We start from the raw sequence: 13937 nt of genomic DNA, 5'->3' as shown, positions 1-13937 counted from the left end.
GAGGGGAGGGGGAAGATACGACTTCACTTGTTTTTGTAATATGTGCAAAACAACAATCTGTTCTTCCAATCTTTCCTATTACTCAAAACAACTCTGAATGAACTCTTGAGTTTGATGAAAAGATCCAATCTCTGATATCTTCTTTTCAGTGTGCAGTTTTCTTCTCTTGATTGCAGCTATTACTAGACTGCCAATCACTTATCCTGAGAAAGTGTCACAACAGATTTTTCTTCAGGCCAGACAGACACTTCCAGAACTGGTCGGGCATCTGAGCCAAAAAGCGGAGTCCATTAACCCTAAACTAAGACTTCAAAGCTCACCAGTTAGGACCATTTCATCTAATTGAGTCAAAATCCCCTTAATTAGATTAAGTGTTGTAGTTTCTTCCCGGTAATATGGTGGCATGACTGGGGCACATGCCAATGGGTCGAGCGTACATTCCCCGCCATGGCATCCTCTTTCTCACTGCTCAATGTAATAATAGCATCCTGATATTACAGTTTAATAGCCATAATAACCCATGAGTCTTTCTCTGATAGAATCTGTATGTTTTGGACTTATGAAGCTCAGCGCAAGTTCAACTATGAAGACCGTCTTTACTCGTCATTTACTATTTTACTACTCTCTCTCCTCTCAATAAGTGATCGGGGGCGTCACTCCCCAGCTTAATCACTTTGCTCTAACTATCACAGCGCTCTGCTAAACCTTTAAAATCTGCTCTCCCCTCTGACAGCTGTCATTTCAGGTGACTCGACGCAACCCTCCTCCACCCCTTTTCACCTCCGGTCCCTCTGAATCCAGGGTCAAGCTAAGCCACTCCTCTTCAGACCGACCCTATCATTCACCACCACCAGTGTCTAGACCACGGGGGGTTTCATCGGATCGGTTCTACCCTCCCGAATGATACTCCCGCACAACGAGGCCTAATCGCCAAAACTCCATTACATTCATTGTGTATTTCTGGCAATAAATATGTATTCTTACATCAAAACTGTCTCTCCTGATTGAATTGCTGTTCCCTTTGTACCTGTGTTTCTGTACCCATTTTGTTGTTTGACTGTAATGGACAGCTGGGCAAACACAGATAACCTGACATCACACAGATATTTCAACTGCTGCCAAAATACAGCGCGATGGGAGGAACACAGGGAAAGAAAATCGAATGGGAGGTCAATGGTGTTGTCGCTGCCTCAGAATAAAATGCACTGATGTTCAAAAAGGAAAGGAAAATATACATCACTGAAATAACAAAAATAAAAAAAATTCTGCCGACAGCTGTCACAACAAATGTCTCAATCATTTCAAAAATTGGTTTACTTTCCTTTTTAAAAATAAATTGTGGACTTTTTTTCAATGCATTTTGAAAAGGTTCATGTTATATCTGCCTGCATGTCTGTAAGCTTTATGAATGAATGCATTATAACAAACCAATATAACAGTAGGGAAAGTGATTCATATTATGACAGATGATACGCAATAAATATACAAAAATGCCTAATAATGCATGAAATAACAATTATTGCAGCAGTGGTAAATGCACTGATAATCCCTTAGAAACATTAAACTACAACTGTTTGTCTGTTTGTGTTTTTTTGCAGATAATACTGCCCGCTGACTTTCCCCTCATAGAGTTGGCAGTTTCTGAGGATAGGGGAGATGGATAAACACAGGATACATATTCTTTATTTTCTTTGAAGAAGACCTCTCTCAAATCTTTATATTCCTCACAGTACCGCTGATCAGGTGCATGTAGAGTTGTGATGGGTTTTCTGTGGACACGTCAAGCCAGGAAGAGGAGGAAAGGCTTGTGTCGTGCTGTGAATGTTATACTATACTGTTTCAAATAATAAGCTGACAATAAGCACGACTGGCCGTGCAGGGTAGAAAGGTTTGAGTTGCTCTAGCTGATTCTCTGAAAGTATACTCTGAGAAATTACACAGTAGTGAAGGCACTCTAAGAAAAAGTGTGTTTCTTCAATTACTTTAGAGCAGGGTTGTCAAACTGAAATACACAGTGGGCCAAAATAAAAAAATGGGTACTAGTCGAGGCCCGGACTGGTTCAATGTTTATTGCAAAACTTATTGAAATGAACTTATTGCACATATTAAACCTGGAACTAACAAAGCTTAAATTATTGCCTATAAAAACAACATTAAATAATCAGTTGCATTCATTTCTTATGGCTCTATCTGCAGCTTTTCCGGAGTCATTTCTTATGGTTACATTTTTCCACAGGCCAACAACAGCTTCAACAAAACAATTCCCCTCAAAGAACAAAACAAACACTCCCTGTTGTCTCAAGAAACAAAGTGCAGAAGGAAACATCCATTAAACTCAGTTTGCTCTGTGATGCTAGTTCAAGCAGATACTTGGCATCGCATCCTGGGTGAAAGTTCATCAATGTTTGGGCTCAGGCTCTGAGCGGAGGAGACCCTCAGGATTGAGTGAAGGTGTGCGTGCAATATACCGGCGGGCCAGATCTAATAGTAATTAGAAATTATCCTGCGGGCCGAAATTAAATCCACCACGGGCCTGATTTGGCCCCCGGGCCTTGAGTTTGACACGTGCTTTAATGACTCCTGTTCAGCTAATTGCCTAACAAGCCAATTTGGCCATCTACTGCCATCTAGTGCATTAATGTGTGATTACCAGCTGCATAAAGTGCACTATGGAACTTCTTACATATAATAGAAGATGATGACTTTGATTTTGGTTTGCATTAACTGTGAGGTTCAGTGCTTCTTCTTCATCCCTAGGAAGAGAAGCAGAAGCTAGATATATATTTTTTGTATAGGAATCTGAGTTAGAAAGTGTGATCTGCATGCTGAATATTACTCATATTTAAAGGAAATATAATTCCACATTCTAGATGCAAGCCTGATCACTAAAATGTCCTCAAAATCTCTGCTTTGCACCAATACCTTGTTTATGAGCAGTGGTGGAAGAAGTATTCAGATTGTCAAAATATACTCCAGTCCATTACAAGTAAAAGTCCTTCATTCAAAATCTTTCTAAAGTAAAAGTAGTATTAAATATTATCAGCAACATGTACTTAAAGTATAAAAAGTCAAAGTAGTCATTCTGCAGAAGATAGCCTCTATATGTGTGATACGTATATAATTATATATGACCATTTTAAATAATATTGTTGCATCAAGTATAGGATCTTACTGTTGGAGACAAACAAAGTTCTGATTGACTTTTTTGTCAAATCTTTAAATAATTGGACTCTTTTGAGTTGTCCACTGGTTTCATTTTCATTTTCCTAAAAGTAGCTAAAGCTGTTTAATAAATATAGTAGAGAAGAAAAAGAACAGTATAAAGTTGCATTAAATGGAAATATTCAAGTTTCATGTACTTCAAAATAGAAGTACATTACTCGAGTTACTGTCCACCAGGGTCACTGAAACCCATTAAAGCGAGAAATCCTTGCAAGAACATATAGAAAAATATATATGCTAATCTGGACCTCTTGATTATATGTCCTATGACTGTTGTCCCTAATGTTAATGGCATGTTTGTTGTGTTGATGTATGCTTAAATAGTTGTATGCTTTCATGTTTAAAAAAAGGTAATGGTAAAACACAGACAGGGAACACTCTACTGCACACAGTATAAAACGAGGGTTTAATTAGGGGTTCCTTAAAAAAGCTAATGGACTCGAGGCCACATTGTTCCAGCAACACTCTAGTTAAATTAAATTAAATGACTCTTGACTTGCTGTCCACGTCATTGGTTCTTCTTTCATTTAGTGAGGCTTCAGCAGGCCTTTTGTAGAACCTCCAACACACACCCTAATGAAGAGGGCCCTCTTTGAGCTGCTTTATTGTCAGTGTCAGAGCTGATTTATTGTCAGAGGCTCAGTGTAACACATTTGGGATTTCTGTCCTCGCCTTCACCTAAACTGATCCTTTCATGTCTAGACAGGCTTTCTACTGTAGGCCTATTTGAAGAAAGCTCGCTGTGATGGCGAAAGTAAACTCACCGAATTAGACTGATAAACTCACCCATCACCGTTGCCGCGGTAACGGTATCCAACTACGTGCAGTATCCTGGCAACAGTGGCCAAACAAAAGGGCTGCTTTGCCTCACTGGGATGAAGAAGATGAAGCGACCGGACAGCAAACTTAACGAAACAGAGGTGAAGCAAAATGGCGACGCAGGTGGTCATCTCTCTGTGTTTACCAATGTTCACACCGCGGCAGGAAGTCCCGAGAAAAGACTTCTGTCCGCCTTTAAGAAAGACACAAACCCCGGGAAGGCTTACCTGGCAGGGAGAGGTGAGTTTGCTCGTATACACATTAATTTAGCTCGGTTTAATATCTTGTTTTAAACTTGAAATCTTATTTTTTGTGAAAACTTTATTGACACAATAATAAAAACACAAGGACAGGTTTACAATGCAACACAGGTAACGAATAGAGGTGGGAAGTAACTAAGTAAATGTACTCAAGTACTCTACTGTGCTGTACAATTCTGAAGGACCTGTACTTTACTTGAGTATTTCCATTTCATGCTGCTTTATATTTCTACTCCACTACATTTTGTTGGATAGAACAACATCCGGGAAAAAATATCTAGATTATAATATTAATATGTGAACATCATTCACCTGGTTGCAGATTGTCTTCTATGTCTAGAGATTAAGAAATAACATTGTAGCCTATTGATATATTTGTATCTATAATATTATATGAATCCCCCTTCAATTGCCATTCATTTTGCAAACATAAATGTTGCATAATATATTGTTTGCATGTTAATGTATGTAGAATATGTTTAATGGAAAAGATAATAATAATCACGTGGCTCCATCAGCTTTCAATGATCAGAGCATAACACTTTAACTGCTGACACCTGTTGTCTATTTACTTTTAAATACTTCATTGAATTACTGACTCGATCTGGAGGTTTACAGACATTACGCCCTGCAATCCACCATCTTTTAACTTTATTACTTTGTTAATGGCTAAATAATAATCTTTAACTAGACACACACAGAAAAATATCAGCCACAATTTCTAAGCCTATTGTCAGAGAATATTTACTTTACCACTTTGGTTTACACTGTTCACCTGAATGTTGCCGCTTGTTTGTTCTACAGTAGATGACATTATTCAAACTAAAAAGCTTGTTTGTTAGATGACATTACACATACTACATTAAAACTAAAAAGCACAGTGTGTCCTAATTCAAATGTTGCGTGGGCTTGAGAGTCTTAATCACAGATGTGTTGGTTGTAACTTTTCTTTTCCAAAATGATGTTTGACAGTTTGAATACAGTGTTTGGTTGGATGACAATATTCCTATAACTGTCTTTTGCAGAGTATTACAGCGAGGATGGAAAGACCTTTGAACTGCGTCTTGTTAGAAGAATAAAGCAACAGCTAAGCGCTGATCCCACCACTCGCCCGGAGTATCCGTCTCCCCTCGGCCTAACAGAGTTCACCAGGCGAGCCACAGAGGTTGCTTTAGGGAAAAGCTCTCGGGCTATAGTGGAAGAACGGGTAATCTCAGCTATATTTATACTGATTGGAGATAAGTTATATAATTACACCTCAGTTTGCACAGTACTCTGAAAATCAAGCAGTAGCATTTACCTTATCCTATCAATCAGCACTGAATGATTCACGTCTTCTGAAGGACAGAAGAATGTGTCTGTTAAAGGAAAGAAAAATACCCATCCCCTACCCCTAATTAGGTCATGGTCACAGACAACATATTAATACAAATACAAATAAATAACATAATAAATCAAATAAAAATAATAAAATACATTCACGTCTATCTTCAGCATAAATCACTATCATGGTTGGGAGGGTTACTTTTAAAAATGTACTCGGACACAATTAATAGTTACCTGGTAAAAAGAGATGTAATCAGTAACTTATCTAGGTATCACATAATACTATGAATGTAACCTGATTACTCTCTGTTACTTTTGGATAAGCTCAACATCAAATGCCATGGCAATAAATAAATATATACAACCAAATAAATATAAGATAAATATCAATATGTAAGTATTGTCAGGGAATAACATCGCCCTACATGTTTACCTTTTGCCCTCTGACGCAGCTGACCAACCATGAGCAGCCGTTATCTCCCATAAGGAGGGGCTGCCCTAGCAAGTTGTTGTTGTTACCAGTTTATGACCGGGCAACTCTCTGTCAGAGATAGTTATTGTTGTGGGACACCTGCACACATCCTTCTCTGGGTGTAGATGACCCCGAGTGATAAGCAACAACAACTGTGATTCAGTGTCCTCAGCTGTTTAGTCTATCTATTGAAGAATGTTGATTATTACACTCTGAACTAGTTAAGACCTAGAACTACAGGAGGGTTCTTCAGAATTGATTGTGGCATCTCTATCCTGTGGTCAGTTCGTGGCCCGTGACATGTCTTGTGAATTCTCCGGCCGAAGCTCCAGATAAACCGTCAGTGTTTGCCATCAAAGCTCCAGCTCTCCTCGTGTCTCTCTGAGTCCTGACTCCCAATTGCTTCGGTAATTTCCCTCACAAGTATATCATGTCACACAACAGAAGGATATAAACATAAAAAAGAAGAAACCAACATATTATATCAAAAATGTGTGCTCTACTCAGGGATAAAACTAAAAACTCTATCATGTTTTCCATCAGTGATGATATTAACTTAACTCTGGGTGTTTTATGATTGTGTTGCAGGTGTTAGGTGTTCAGACTCCTGGTTTCACCGCTGCTGTGCGACTTGGGGCTGAACTCTTGAGAAATTGGTACGATCACTGTGCCGCTTGGTGTGGGCCAGTATACCTCTCTTCCCCCTGTGACGGTAATTTTAACTTCTTCTTAACAGCATTTTAAGATACAACCAAATGTTGTGTTGGCTTTAAATTCTGCTGCACATTAGATTAAGCTCTTGAGACAGAAATAACACAATGTAGCTAATAATTCTGGTATGGTGATTGCATTGTATTTCGTTGGCTGTATCCATAACAATGTGCATTACTGTGACATATGGTAGGTAAAGCAGTTTTGACATTACCAATGCAGCTCAGACTGGAGCTTCAAAGAATGCATAATCAAATTACTTTCAAAATAAATAAATGGTATCACATTAGGGCATTCAAAGTAAATTAAAATGTATTTATAATCCTCCACATTCACTCAATCAATCAATCAATCAATCAATCAATCAATCAATCAATCAATCAATCAATCAATCAATCAATCAATTAATCAATGTTTATTTATATAGCCCAATATCACAAATATTACATTTGTCTCAGTGGACTTCACAGTTTGTACAGAATATCAGTATGACAATACCCTCTGTCCTTAGACCCTCACATCGTACAAGGAAAAACTTCCTCATAAACTCACATTCAGCTTGATGATGAATTATAATGTTTTATGGACCGGTGATAAAGTAGAGGTTGGCTGAGGGGGCATATGATACCTAGTATCTGTTAATAATCACTTATCATGCAGCATATATTCTTTTACACATCTGAAAATACATTGCACTTAACACAAATGAGGAAATGTTATGATGGAGCATGCAACATGGACTTAAAGGTATTCATAATGTACAATAAGCCCCTTCAGTCAATATATAGGTTAGAACTAGTTTCTAGCAACAAAAAGACACTTTTAAATCACATAATGTTTTATGACTATTGAAAAAGTGCATCAGAAAGCAGTGCGTGTTAAAAGGGGAGCCGAAAGCATTATAATTCACTATGATCTTATCATGCAGTGTAGCTTAGGTCTTCATATGAACTGATACCAAATGATTCACAACATCAGGGGTAGCTACAGATTACCCACAGTTCAAAGCAGCATTGATCTTGAGGAGTTCGTACTGCTTTAGGTGTCTAATATAATGCTTGTTCCTGATCCTCCTGCAGACTCTTTGGCTGGTATCTTCCAGGCAGCGGGGATCCAAGATATCCGGGAGTATTATTACTGGGATGACCAGCAGCGGGGCGTTTGCTTGGATAAGCTGCTGGAGGATCTGGAGAAGGCTCCGGAGCGAAGCGTTGTTGTTCTGTCAGCGTCTGCACACTATCCCACCGGAGCAGACCTCTCTCACAATCAATGGGCTGTGATTACAGAACTCATCATGGTAACTGACTTGTCCACTTCAGAATCAGAATCAGAAACGGGTTTATTACCAGGTAGGTTCACACATACGAGGAATTTGACTTGATGTCATGGTGCATACATAAAATATAAAACAAAGAATCTCCATATAAAACAACAAATCTAATATAAAACAACAAATCTTTAAGGACATTGTAATAACATATAGTTAAAAAGCAATAAAATACAGCAGTAATTTACAGCGAAATGGAATTGAGTTATAGAATATAAAATATGAAATAAGAATATATGCAGTAAGCAGTATTTGAACATTGTGTGCATTAATGTAATGCATATAGAGTCTACGTTGTGTCAGTGGGGGGGCCGGGCCTTGTTTAAGAGGCCGGTAGGGGAGGGGAAGAAACTGTTCAGGTGGCGAGAGGTTTTGGTCCTGATGGAGCACAGCCTCCTGCCAGGGGGGAGGGGGGTGAACAGTTTGTGTCCAGGGTGGCAGGGGTCGGCCACTATCTTCCCTGCCCGCCTTTTCTTTAACAAAGAACTAAAATGATCCGACAAGTGGCTTTTCTCTCCTACTTAAATCATTATTTGCTGTCTTGTCAATCTTTAAATAGAGGCGCAGGCTTTTTCCGTTCCTCTTGCTGCCTCCTCAGGCGCTCTGCTATGGAAATGTGGAGCGGGCGGCCTGGCCTGTTCATTACTGCGCCTCGCAGGGGATGGAGCTGCTCTGTGCTCAGTCCTTCTCCCACTGCTTCGGACTATATGGTGAGTAAGTCATGTTAAGAGTATGACTGTATAGCGTGGGAGAGAAACTCCCTCTGGGAACTTTGGGATTTCAGCCTTTGAAGACCATGTACATGCACACAAACCTTTATAACATACTACAGGAAAGGGACAACCCAATAAGCATAAAAGGACCCCTTTTAATGTGTCTTACCCATGCCAGAAAATGCTTATATTACCTATGGAGTCAAAGTGACGCTTTCTGCTTGTTTCTGTTTGTCCTATTTCATTTGCGCAGACTTTAAAGCATTTTGTTATCTTCTATTTCAAAAGTGTCCCACTTCCACTTTATTTCCAATTCCAGTAACAGAGAAAATGAGTATAACATAACATCATTATTGTTGGAACAAAGTGTTTCCCTCGCATCAGAGTCATCTTCTCCTTGTCTTCTCCAGGCGAGGCTGTCGGTCACCTGCTGTGCGTGTTGAAGCAGAACTCCCTCCTGTTATCTGTGCAGTCTCAAGCTGCCACAATAGTCAAGTCACTGTGGGCACAGCCGTCCGCAGGAGGAGCAAATATTGTGGCCACAGTGCTCAGTAACCCAGCACATGTTGTTGAATGGTGAGTCGCGCTCCAATTAAAATAAAGTATTTAAAGAATGTTACCTGCGCAGCCACATTGCTGCTGTATCAGTAGATGTCTACAGAGATGGCTGGACTTTCTCCGTCATTCCTACAGACAGTGGTGCAAGTAATAATGCCACACTATAAAAACACTCTGTCACAAGTAAAATTACTGCATTGGAAATGGTACTTAAGTTAAAGTAAGTGGGTCAAATCAGCAAGATGAAGTTCAAATATTAAATCTAACCAATTTAAACAAAAATCTACACTAACATAAATTAAAATAGCAAACAGAATAACAACAAAATAATTCAAAATACAATTGGAAATTAACTAAATGTCTATAAATGCCCATTAATTATCTCTTAATTGGCTAGATTAATCAACTAAGCTGTTCTTGTATTAACTGTTGGCTTGGTAAATTATACAACTAAATCTTATATTTTATGAACGCCTGTGTTTTTTATGCAAACATCTTGATTTGTAAAGTAACTGGTAACTAAAATGTAAAATAAATGTATATAGTAAAGTAAAAAGTACAATATTTCCCTTTGTGTAAAACGATAATACTCATGTAAAGTACAAATACCTCATCATTGTGCTTTAATTAATTCACATAGTTACATGCCAACACTGCCTACAAGCCTGCAAAGCTTCATACAATCGAACTTGCAGTGTTTTATTAACCTTAATGTACAAAGTGTAGCTTACTGGATCTATCATGTTATGCAGATATTTCAACTATACACTTCAGATATTATTTTCCAAATGCTGTCAATGTTTTCTGTTTCCCAGGAAGGAAGAAGTGAAGCACATTGTGGAGCGATGTATGCTGATCAGAGAGCTGTTGAGAGAAAGGCTGAGGCTTCTGGGAGCTCCAGGCTGTTGGGACCGTCTGACTCAACAGAGCGGACTCTACTGTAACACCGGATTGAATGGTGAGTAGCAGACTGCACTGTTGGTGGACACATGGCAGACATTCTGCAGTTTTCAGAAATCGAACACAGGGATTACACCAGATGTCGAGGCAGGAATATGGTTTGTGCTTTATTCTCTTTCTGAAAATCCCAGAATGGAATGAACAACAGCTTTTCTTGCCCTGTGTATGAAACATTAACCTATTTACCCGGTGCCAAAAGCTGCCTTCAAAAAACTAAAAACTGCCCAAAATATATAGAGTGTATATATACCGTATAGCGTATTCATATTTATTTAGTCTATAATCTCTACAGTATATTATACTGTCTACATGTATAGCAGCTCTCTAGTGAATTCAATTTATAGTTGTAATACCCATTAATACCGGAGCTTTTTTAGATCTGTCATATGTTTATACCTTTACAGTACATTGCCTCATTTAGGAAAAAACAAAATGAAAAAGCAAGGAAATCAGTCGAAATGAATGTAATGCAGAAAACAACTATGAGAATTAGAAACCAAATGCATATCTTTGAGGAAAGGTGGGAAAGATGGGTCAAATATAGAACAATATAATTAATAAATACCTGAGTATTAACAGTCTATCCATTCTTTTGTTTGTAATATTATTATTACTATTATCTTATCATTTATTTTCGTACTTGTCATCTGTTATGTAGTTAATCTATGTACCTAGTTGTGTTTATTTTGTTATGTATGCTTTATGAATATTTTCTTAAAATGCAAATAAATAAATAAAGTGAGATTTTGAACCCAACATTTTTTTTACTATACATTACTCTTCATTTTACTGCATCTTTTGCACTTCTGGTTAGATCCTAACTATTTTTCTTTCGGCCCGTCCACACAGCGGCGTGCGTTGAAGCTTCAACGCTTCTGCCCATTCACTTTGAATGGGGTGACGTCACGCTTTGCCGAACTGCATTGTGGTTCCGTCGCTTCGCGTTGCTCGCTTCAAAAGTTGAGCAATGTTCAACTTTTGAAGCTTCGATGGAAGCTCTAGCCAATCAAACCGCGTGCTTGTGAGTCCGGGGCGGGAGATTCATGTGATTGGTTGTTGGTCGAGTTTCAGACATGCCTGCCGGCAAGCTTCAACGCACGCCACCGCGTGGACACTGCGTTATAATCTCATTTATTTTACAATGAAACAAAAAAAGCTTTAATCAAAGATAATGATGTGCTTTACCAACATGTCTCCTGTTTCTTCCCTCATACAGAGGATCAGGTAGAGTTTCTGTCCCAGAGGAGACATGTGTACCTGCTCCCCAGCGGCTGTCTCAATGTGAGCGCAATCAACGGGCGTAACTTGGATTATATAGCCGAGTCCATCCATCGGGCCCTGACCACTTCACTCTGACCATGTGGCTTTTGAATCAAGCTCTACAATCAGAGTCAAAGGGGCTTTCCCGTCCCGACTGCAGCTCTCATCTAGATCGATCTAATCCATGGGTCATTTTGAAAAGCTCTCTTTCAAGATGACTATGATCACAGTTTCAGGTCTGGCTATTGCAGAGTGTCCCCGACTTCTTATGAGAAAGGTGCAATCTTTAGTAATTGTAACAGACAGTGTAACCCCTTCTGGGGAGAAGACCCGAGTATAAGATGTGTTCATGTGTCCTGTAATGTATGTATTGATTAGGTCAGCCATATAGATAAAAGAAAATAACAGCAGTGATGTAAACTTCATTTTTTAAATGTTGTTACTTTAGCTGGAGAGTCTGTATAAGGTGCAGTGTCTAAAGCCAGCAGTTTAACTACACTTACGTTGTTAGCTTGGTTTAGAACTATTATCTTGGATCTAATTTGTTTAATTCTTACAAAAAAATAAATATAGAAACATCTTTTTGTGAAGTTACAAGGGGAAAAAACACAAATTGACATTTTTACATCTTTGTTTTTATGCCAATTAAAGAAAAAAGACAAACATTAGAGAGATCTTTTCAAGCAAATAAGTGCATGTACTGTAATGTCAAACTCTCCCTTTACCTATATAATTGACGTGTACTGTATATGTTAATGTCATGAATGGATGTGTGTCATTTTAAATAAAACTGAGTTCACTTGAGTTTTGTTTTGTGTTGTTTCCTGTTTTGAATGTCTTTGTGTTCTCTGGGCCACCAGGACCCAGACTCACCAGCACAATCTAATATAAGGTGAATCCAGAGCTTATCCGTGCCCAATAGGGAATAGGCCTTGAACAACTTGTTGCTCACAGCAAGACAAATGTCTCAAATGTTTTCTCTCCAGCTTCACAAGTTCCCTTTCGTTGCTGTAAACGTCAGAAAAATACATCTCAAATATATTGAAACACACTGCGTACACAGTCATCAATTCTACGACGGAGCAAAAAACCTTGATATACAAATCTAATAAATATCTTTGCTTCTTGTGTTCTTGCTTGTGTGTTCTTGTGTAAACATGTTTATTCATCGAGCCTTGGGCGGGGGTGGCAAAGTCCATTGGGACTTGGCTTGGCAAGGCACCGTTCCCTACACTGCTCATAATGGCAGCCTCCTAACACTAGGATGGGTCAAATGCAGAGAAACCATTTTGTTACATAGTACCTGTACTGTGTAATGACAATAAAAGTTTAGTACCTGATCCTTCTCAAATAGGTCAGTGTGACGCATGTAGATATATCACATATACCGACCTATATTTTATTCAACCTGACTGCTCTATTAAGAACTACCATCGTGTGGCAAAAACACGATGAAACAAGAAGCCTACTTATTTAAATTATTTTATTAAAAAACACATTTATTGTAACCTTTCATTTTGAATAGAGTCGTATTTGCAGTAGATTACAATCATGTTTTCAGTAACATTTCTTTTCAATTAGGATTTTTTTTTTTTAAATGACAGTTCATCTGAAAACATGAATGAGTAACCTCTTCTCTACCATGCACCTCTGTGTGCAGATTTGTATATAACTAACTGTATACCTCCTTTCATTGGAGAGATATGCCACTATAGTCGCTGGATGCGGTTCAGTTCTGAGAAACAGGTTTACACAAGGTAATGGAGGCAGTGTTCTCGCTCTTTTCATTTCAGGGACCTTGGGTGAACAACAAGGATAATCAACATCCACCATCACACAGTCTGAGCCATTAGAAGCTGTGTGCTGCACTTTGCATCATGTAGCTGCAGATACTCACTCGCAGGTCTCAAGTTAGGAATACGCTGCTGACATGCATCCACGGCAATATACGTGATTAAAGGGATTGCTTTAACCCAAATATAACCATGGAAACTAACCTCTTGTTGTTACGGTGGCCGACAGCTGCGAACGGGCTACAACGGTCTAAAAAAACAGCTTCAAAAAGGATGCAAATATAAAAACAGAAATGTGCCGGAACACGTGCAAATGAGGAAACATCTTCACCAACTTGGCGAAACTGCAGAGTTAACTAAAAGCGCTGCGTAATCGAAACGGTGCAAATGAATAACGCTGCAAATTAAAAAAGCTGTGCGAAACTCAAAACACAACGGAAACGGGGACACTAAAAAGTGATGCACACAGCTGGGACCGCGGCGCTTGTTGACGTTCGGGGATTATAAAGTTGGCTA

At 38.8% G+C, this 13937-nt stretch overlaps 1 protein-coding gene across 3 annotated transcripts; it reads left to right on the top strand.

The window, feature by feature from the left end:
- The first annotated feature begins 3949 nt into the window (after window positions 1-3949).
- Window positions 3950-12360, top strand: got1l1 (glutamic-oxaloacetic transaminase 1 like 1). 3 transcript variants are annotated; one of them, XR_004571285.1, is made up of 8 exons: window positions 3950-4281; window positions 5327-5508; window positions 6688-6811; window positions 7890-8159; window positions 8697-8847; window positions 9261-9426; window positions 10224-10366; window positions 11585-11711. XR_004571285.1 is itself a non-coding variant. In XM_034238426.1 (8 exons), the coding sequence occupies exons 1-8, from the start codon at window positions 4098-4100 to the stop codon at window positions 11722-11724; spliced, it is 1308 nt and encodes a 435-aa protein (XP_034094317.1). In that variant the 5' UTR covers window positions 3950-4097; the 3' UTR covers window positions 11725-12360. The 3 variants fall into 3 exon arrangements, 2 of the variants coding, with proteins under 2 accessions (XP_034094317.1, XP_034094318.1); XM_034238426.1 differs by having other exon boundaries at window positions 7890-8107; window positions 11585-12360; XM_034238427.1 differs by lacking the exon at window positions 5327-5508 and having other exon boundaries at window positions 7890-8107; window positions 11585-12360.
- The last annotated feature ends 1577 nt before the right edge of the window (window positions 12361-13937 follow it).

The sequence above is a fragment of the Gymnodraco acuticeps genome, unplaced genomic scaffold (genome assembly GCF_902827175.1).
Source record: "Gymnodraco acuticeps unplaced genomic scaffold, fGymAcu1.1, whole genome shotgun sequence".
Lineage (NCBI taxonomy): Eukaryota > Metazoa > Chordata > Actinopteri > Perciformes > Bathydraconidae > Gymnodraco > Gymnodraco acuticeps.
The sequence above is the reverse complement of the archived record's forward strand: the minus strand, read 5'-3'. Positions and strand labels throughout refer to the sequence as shown.